The 8523-nt window shown below is 38.4% G+C and overlaps 1 protein-coding gene across 1 annotated transcript; it reads left to right on the forward strand.

Moving 5' to 3' along the window:
• The first annotated feature begins 3303 nt into the window (after positions 1 to 3303).
• On the forward strand, positions 3304 to 5450 carry LOC138630015 (galactosylceramide sulfotransferase-like). The gene is made up of 2 exons (XM_069714093.1): positions 3304 to 3431; positions 4304 to 5450. The coding sequence occupies exons 1-2, from the start codon at positions 3304 to 3306 to the stop codon at positions 5448 to 5450; spliced, it is 1275 nt and encodes a 424-aa protein (XP_069570194.1).
• Positions 5451 to 8523: the final 3073 nt, after the last annotated feature.

Consider the following 8523-nt stretch of genomic DNA (forward strand, 5'->3'; position numbering starts at 1 on the left):
GGCCACCAGAGAACAGGTAATACCGAGGTAAACATTGGCCTGCTGGACTCTCAGGGCAGTTGTTTGTCCATAAACCACAGCTTTTGCAGCACAAGCTGTTGGGGGATATTTGATGGAAATTTAATGCTTACTGTGCAAGAGATGGCTGTGGTACAGTATAGTAGAGGTCAGCCGCAGTTGCATGCATATGTTTTCCCTTTACACCTTGTGTTGATTTTTGAAATGAAAAGAAGTCAGTTAAACCACTGCAGCAAACAGACATTAATTACTAATACTTTCTCCAAATGTTAATGCAGTTACTTACTGAATACTGAAAATTTGCTCACAATATCTAAATTACAAAGAAGTGACCGTCCATGTTGGGACAAACTTAGTGTAACAATATTCATATTTAGTGAACTTGTCAGGTTTGTGTATGTGACTGACTGATCACTATGTATACGAAATTTAGTGCATCCATCAGATGAAAAACTATCCATCCATCCATTATCCATACCTGCTGTCTCCTGAGCAGGGTCACGGGGGGAGGGGGCTGGAGCTTTGGGTGAAGGCAGGGTACACCATGGACAGACCTCCAGTCCATCACATGGCCGACACACAAAAACAGACGATGAAAAACTAAAACATGCTGTCTCCTGAAATCGGTTCACTGACAACAGTGTAAGAATCAAACATGATACATTTATGTATTTTGGTGATGGTATCATCTGTAGTGATGGTTTCTCCAGCCAAAGAATTTCACAAATTAATGTTTTTTTTTTACCACTGATTTTCTTCTCTTTAGAGTTTTACATCCAATATAACTGATTTTGATTTAATGACCTGGAGCATCATCACAGTCTTTGTGATCTTTAAAAGATAAAGAATAGTTGAGCCTGTACGCTACAGATTAGTTTACAAAATTCTTAATTATGTTGTTGAGATAAAAAAAAAAAAAAAAAAAGAGAGCTGCATACAGATCCACAAGTGTGGAACACTTCATTCATTTACAGTTGACTAATGAGCAGCAGTGGTGGTACAGCGGGGCTTTGAGGTTACTAAACTAGTGCTCACGCTGTCATTCAAACAAATTTCCCCTATCCCACTTTTCATTATGGTAATGGGGTTTAAATATAGTGAAATATCCAGTTGTGTTCTCTAAATTAGGGGAAAGGGAAAGCGACATGACTTTGCTGCATTTGGAGGAGATTTAGGATCTATTGCACCAGACCCTCATTTTGCTACATATTCTGTCTTCAACCTTTCTATTAATCAAAGTAACTCTTCATAAATCAGGGGGTGGGGGGTTGGTTGTTGGGTTTTTTTTGCTCTGTAGATCTGTGCTCTGCCTCAGAGGATTATTGGTACCCAGGAATGTGGACTGTGATATGAAGTCATTTTTCTTTGTAACTTTGAACTTTACTACCATCTACTGGATTTTAAAGGGATAGTTTGGTGTGTTGGAAGTGCGGTTGTCTTAAGGAACTGTGTAGTGTATTACCAGGAGTAGACGGAGGACGGCATGTCCTCAGTTTGAATAAGCAGGCAGCTCAGTCACGCCTAAAAGATTCAATATCATTTTGAGTGTACGCTATATTTAGAACATTACTGCTTTAGCGGAAAAAAATTCCCCTCGGGGATTAATAAAGTAACTACCTAACCTAACCTAACCTTTACCTTGCGGTCAGACATTCCTTTACCCCAGAGAACTGAAGCCAATCTCTTCAAAGAGTTATCTTTGGCAAAGACAGAAATGTTACCTTGCAGAATTTGGGAGTTTCTAGTCCTCTGCTTTCTTGATGAGTTAGTTTTGTTTGTGTCTGTGTCACTGTGTGGCTTTGATGGGTTTTTAATAGATTTGTCTGGATCAGAACTAACACAAAAGTCACACAGTAACAGAAACCAACTAACTCAGGTAAAATGTATGTTTTAGTCAAAGGATTCCGGTGGCTTTGAAGAGAGCAAGGATGGATCAGCCACAACATTAAAACCACCAAGTGTCCTTGCGGTTGTTTTGCCCTGAATTCTCTGGTGAACATTTATAACCGAAACATCAAACATGCAGTAGTAATCTAATCTATGCTATATAACACAGGTGAAAGTGAAAGCTGAATTTTGCTTCTTTACTTTTGCAAAGTGAGGTTTAATCGTTGTTTTCAGTTCACATAGAAAAAGCATGTGTTATATTACTGGGTTGTCATTTATACGTTGTAAGTGTGCCTCGGTTATCTCTGCTTATCTGTCAAAGCATTAGTCTCCTCCCTTTTACAGCTTTGTTGTTCCAGTGTGTTTAGGGAGGTGAAACCATTCTTTTCACTCATGTACCGAAAAGGGACTTGAAGTTGAGTTGAAGTTAATGTATAACAACTTAGAGCATGCTTCATGAATTTCTTTTGTTTGATTCAGTCAGTCACACCTGTGACTCGGAGTCTGATATAGCTGGGCAAGTTTTTATGTCCATATTGATTTGCTTTGCATAGGGGATGACAAAGTCTGGCTTCAGATCAATGCAAACATGAAGTAAACACAGCCATAAAGGAAGAAATTAATTGAGAGGGCTACATGAATGGTGAGTTTATATTTTTCCCTGGCAAATTTAATGCTTTGACTGTAATTTGTGCCTTTATATTTTCAGGGCATATCAAAGATTTTTTTTTGTAAACTTTTTTCATGCAAATCTATGTTTTACATTTTTATGTTCTTAAATAAAGTCATAAGAAAACAAAATAGACTAAACCCTATTTTGTTCTAAGGGACAAAGTTATGGAGTCCTTGCTGCCTGGTTTCTAGTTCAAAAGATCTTTATGACTTGATTAAATAAATAACAGCAATAGATTTACAACGCTGCTCCAATGATTCTTGTTCATTATTATTTTCATTGGCTGTTGTAATAAAAAAAATAGGACTAGTAATACAGACATTTTGTTTTTATAATTTGGAATAAACAAAAAACACATTACTGTAGTGTTTTGTCTTTGTAGCTCTACTCTTGTCAGTCAAAGCATTCTGGGGGTTGGACCTCATTTTAGATATTTTTTTTTTTATGCTAACCTGCAGCAAATCCCCAACCTGCTGGATTTATGTTTAATTGATTTTGATAAGTTAAAACAAGTGATTTTTATTATTATTATTTTTTAGTCTGCTGTAGATATTGACCATCAGGAAGATAAAGCTTCATTTTTGCAGTAATGGAAAATGTTTGCCATAATCAAATGAAAAAGATTCATGCGTGAAGGGAAGTGTGACGCAGACCATGTTTGTCCTTCCCTTTGTCTTTTCATTCTTCCTCTTTTCGTGAAGCGATCTTTTTCAGTTTCCTGCACCATGTTTCAAAAGAAAAAGTGGGCCTGGTGGCAGCGTTGGGTGAAACATGTCGCTGTGGGTTCTGTTCTCATCACTGTGTTCCTGCTTTACTGCCTTTCAACACTACAGATCAGCTTCAATCCACCAGAGTAAGATGGCGTCAAGTTTCACTTTTAGAGAAAATAATAATGGCTGGGCAATTATTGGGAAGATAAGGCACCAGTAAATATTGCATTACCTTTAAAATTGTCCAATCTGCAGATAAAGCAGCTGCAGAGATTAAAAAGAAAAAAATACATTATGCAAATTGCCTTATAATTTATTTGTGTTAATCTTCTCGTGTTTTCCAAACTTTTGACCTTTTTTTTCTATAACTTATAGACCTTATCTTATAGCTTTAGCACTGTACAGCTTAGTTAAACATAGTGAGTCCTTATCGACAGATGATAATAACTGTATGCTTCTTCCTCAAAGTGCAACAGACTTCTGGCTCCCAGAAATGAGAAGTTCACCTTAAAGTGCCTGTGCTCATTATTGGTTTCTTTAGTAGCTGCCAGATAATTGAGTCAATAATAGGTGTTTACTTGGTTGACAATAAATGCGGTCCCTGTGGGTATTATTTGCTATAGAATTTAAAGCATCTAGTTAAGTTCAATTTGAATTTCATGACTTCGGCAGTTAATTACAGCCCTGAGACCCGGGCTGACAAACACTGTTTTAAGTCACACGATTATAATGACTGTAATGTCATTTTATTAGTAACTAATCACTATAAACCTCCGTACACTGCAGGGATATGCAATTAATGATTTCATTAACTTTACAAAATGTGCTTGTCTTACATGGCTGGAGACTTTCAACATTCAAAAGAATACAGTTGTAAAAAATCTCTGTAAACTCTGAATTCTTAGAAGACATTTGCTCTCTATATCTGTCAAACACAAGTACATAACAGTACTTATCACAGGACATTTGCTATGATAAATTATGGTGACACTTTCCCCACGCTGACTTCTTCCAGGTTCCCAGTGCCTCTCTCCTGTGCTCCCCGATCGAGCCTACAGAGCAGCCAGCCAAACACAAGCAGCTCACAGCAAGACAGTGAGATCTGTGCTCCTAAAGTAGACCTCATGTTTATGAAGACCCATAAAACTGCAAGCAGCACCTTCCTCAACATCCTGTTCCGCTTTGGAGAGAAGTATAAACTCCAATTTGCCTTCCCCAAAGGCCGAAACGACTTCCACTACCCCTCACTTTTCTATCGAACACATGTCAATGGCTACAAATCTGGGATGTGTTTTAACATCATGTGTAACCACATGCGTTTTAACGCACCAGAGGTGGCAAAAGTGCTGCCTGGAGACACAGTCTACGTCACAATCCTGCGAGACCCAGCAGAGCTCTTTGAGTCCTCCTTCCATTATTTCAGACATATTGTCCCTCTGACCTGGGGGATAGCGGGTGAAGACAAGCTGTCCGAGTTCCTGCGAGATCCTGACCGCTACTTCAGCCCAGATGGAATTAACTCCTTCTACCTAAAGAACATGATGTTTTTTGACCTTGGGGGGGACAACACGCTCGATCCAGATGATCCACGTGTGGGGGAGAGCATCAGGCTCATTGCTGAACGTTTTCATTTGGTCATGCTAACGGAGCACTTTGAGGAGTCACTCATCCTCCTTAAGGACACACTCTGCTGGGAGATGGACGAACTCCTCTTCTTCAAGCTCAACTCCCGTAAGGCATCCACTGTATCAAAAATGACCCTGGAGCTGAGGACGAAGGCCCTGGAGTGGAATGCCATTGACTGCAAGCTTTACAAACTTTTTAACTCGACCTTCTGGGAGAAGGTGGAGGCATATGGAAGAAAGCGTATGGCCATGGAGGTGGCAGAGCTCAGGAGGAGGAATGCAGAGATGGTGGAGATCTGTATTGAAGGAGGTCACTCTGTCGACGCTGCAAGCATTCATGAGGCAGCCATGCAGCCGTGGCAGCCCATTGGAGAGAAGTCCATCGTGGGATACAACCTGAAAAAAAACATAGACAAACCCTACCAGGAGTTGTGCCGAAAGATGTTAACCCCAGAAATGCAGTACCTGACAGACTTGGGGGCCAACCTGTGGCTCATTAAGCTGTTGGGACATGTGAGAAAAAGCATTGACTGGTGATGAGACAAGAGAGAGCTGCCTGAGCTTTTGAGAGAACTACCGAAAACTGATTAAACCATAGTGTGATGCTTTCAGGATTTTCTAGAACGTGTTTACTTTTGCTCCAAATGACCATGCTGCTCTTATACAGCTTGGTATACAAGCATACATATTGCCTGCTGTATTTATAGAATGTATTTATTGCAGTTTGACTACGAGTTAAGACACTGTTGAAACCGGGAGCAGCTGATATCAAGTTGCACAGACACCGTGTTTCAGATCTGTTCCTGTCCAGCTTGTAAAAAATTAAACGCATAAGAGCTTCAGGAGTTGAGAGCCTCAGATGTGAAACATCCTCAGGCAATACTTTCAATATACATCCATAACCTGCCATCGATACATTGCTGTATAGTACACAGTATGTTGCCGCTGTGTGTGTTACATAAATTAATATTACAATTCTGAAGATTGAGTCAGAGGTTTTGTAGATTTCATTTTCATTTGAGCCTGGAAAAAGTTATTCAATCCACGTCCGTGTCCGTGTCTGTAGTCTTTGTTTTAGCAAAGCAAAATGTCTCGTTTACACTGTCGGTCGAAAAAATACAAATGTTACACATTCATTTCTTCAGTCCTTTTTAAAAAATGTATTTTAGGAACATTTTCTCCTCCCACTAAAAGTGTTAAATTATTTTCATGAAGTGGCTGCTTCTTATTTTAACGTCAGCAGTGGTATTTAAAGAAATGTCACTACACATGATACACACGTGGGAATTGAGTTATAGACCAATTAAAAATCAGTAGCTGCTTCAATTAATCTCTCAGTGCTTTCAAACAAGAGGAAGCCAACAAGCTACAAGGTAATAATTACTAAACTTGCTGCTACACCCATCAAAAATGCAAAATTATTCAAAGTGGAGAAGGGATATGTTGCTGCTTTTCAAAGCGTAAAATCGTCAGTCATAGGCCCCGAGGAAGGCTGCTGATGACATGAAGTGCAAAACAATAGGTGTATTACTCTCCATTAAAATGTGTTCACAAAAGATTTAGGCGGGCAAATGGGAAATTTTATCAGGTAGAACTCTTACGAATGTGCTACTCAATTTACGAGTGTCATGAATGCATTAGTTTGACAGCAAAAAACGTCCAAATGTAAAAGGAAAGAGGAAAACGCTGAATCAGCAACACAGTAATTTGTGTAAAAAAAAATTAAAAAAAATAAATAAAAAAAAAAGGTGAACAAACAAGAGAACTGCACAATCTTTACATGCTAATAAAAAAAACACCATCTGGTTTTCAGAGATGTAGTGAAGACACAGTGAATACTACAGAGAGCTCCTTTCTGTCCTCCTCGTCCTGGTTTATTTACCTGCCTCCTGCTAACTGAACTTTTACTGCCCAGCAGCTATTAGCAGGTGTACAGTCCCACCATAAATGAATGGGGGGTGTTTTTCAGTTGTACCAGGTTTCAACCACATTTCACAAACACTCCCCGCTCACTATACACAGTTATTTAGTTATTAAAGACTGCTATTTATTCTTTTATGTCATGTCTGTATTAAAGATTTTCATCTGATTGAAGACATCAACTATTGTGACATATTTCTTTCAACAGGTGGTTGAATTAGAAGGTTGCTGGTTTCTGATCTGTGGTCGGAGAAGTCAGGGTGCTCTGCTGCTTTTTTTTATATATATATATATATATATATATATATATATATGGCAATATTACTGTATATATAATTCACTTTGTATGTGTCTGTGAGTTTATATTCTTTGTCTAAACACACGCACATCTGGAAGTAAAGAGAACACCTCTCTTGACAGCCTGTTGGTTTCACTGCAGCACTCCTGAGCCATAAATGAGCAATATTTAATCAGGCGTGGAACGTCTTTACTCGAGGCTGAAAGCAAAAATAGAGAATCAGGATGAGGATAGTACTTCATTCAAATTATTCGTTCCTGTCCAGAACAGATGCAGACTCCCTTCCCCGGGCTATAAACTAGCAACTCGTTTAATAACTAAGCACAGGTGACCTGGATAACATAAAAAGTGTAGTTACGTAGCCAATATTTAGACTCGCTGCTGTATTTTAAGCGACACTATCTGAGAGCAGAAAAGTCTCAGATATTAAGTCACATCACAGGACAATGAAAAATATTCATTTAAACCAGATGGCTTTTAAGTGGCCTGTGACCCCCAGCACTGAATTATGTGACTTTTGACTATATATTGAACTTAAATCTCTAAATGTCTTTAAATTCCAATTCATTTTAGGAACATGAAGTAAAGTACATGGATATTTAAGTAAATAAGCTAAACAGGTAGTTTTACATGTGATTTGTGACTTGGACAGGAATTTTCCAGCTGGTTGAAGGCTGACTGAAATAATTGTTTCTGATTAGAAAACTTACCTCTGAGCAGGTTTCCTAAAATTTTAAAAAGTGTTATGGGCATATCAGACTTGCAGTCTTTTATACGAGTTGCACTGTTCTGGTAAAGCTACCTTTAAGCTCTGATGCCAAATTATTCCAATGTGTGTGAACCACAATTCAAACACATTAAGAAATTAAAATGTTAAAAAGTTTTTGCGATCACTAGATTTAACAACTATCAGTTCTTACTTACTACTTCTTTTTAGTTTGTTTGTCAGACACATGTCGGTGTCATAGTTCCTGACTACACAGCAGACCTTCTGTTAAAGCTGGAGGGTGGCATCGTGTTAAAAGGTGTTGCGGTCGATTATTGATGCTAAGAAATCAGCAAGACAAGATTTTTTTAGAAACTCTTTTCTGTCTGCTTCATTATTTTTCCAGTATAGTATCACAAATATTTATGAACTTGACCGTTTTACTTGGAAAACCACAAAACTGTTTTTCATCTGATGTCTCTGTTCTGAGTTCAAGTTCTTCTCCTTCATAAAGGTGGAGAAACAGGTAGACATTGTACCATCTAATACAAATGTGTTATCATTTTATGCTGTCTAATGACCGTTATAATATGTCCTTGCACTTTCAGTTTATCATTGACAGACTCTCGTTAATGGTCAACTGAAGGTGTGGTCTTTCTATAGACTCATCAGTCTAATTTTAAGAT

The sequence above is a fragment of the Brachyistius frenatus genome, unplaced genomic scaffold, assembly GCF_029030835.1.
Source record: "Brachyistius frenatus isolate BFR_SWC_R1_liver_20210118 unplaced genomic scaffold, ASM2903083v1 Contig_125, whole genome shotgun sequence".
Taxonomy (NCBI): Eukaryota; Metazoa; Chordata; class Actinopteri; family Embiotocidae; genus Brachyistius; species Brachyistius frenatus.

What these genes read in the sequence shown, in the direction of transcription:
- LOC138630015 (XM_069714093.1), top strand. Translation starts at nt 3,304, where the DNA reads ATGTTTCAAAAGAAAAAGTGGGCCTGGTGGCAGCGTTGGGTGAAACAT. An exon ending in ATCAGCTTCAATCCACCAGA is followed by an intron (nt 3,432 to 4,303) that starts GTAAGATGGCGT and finishes GACTTCTTCCAG; the next exon opens with GTTCCCAGTGCCTCTCTCCT.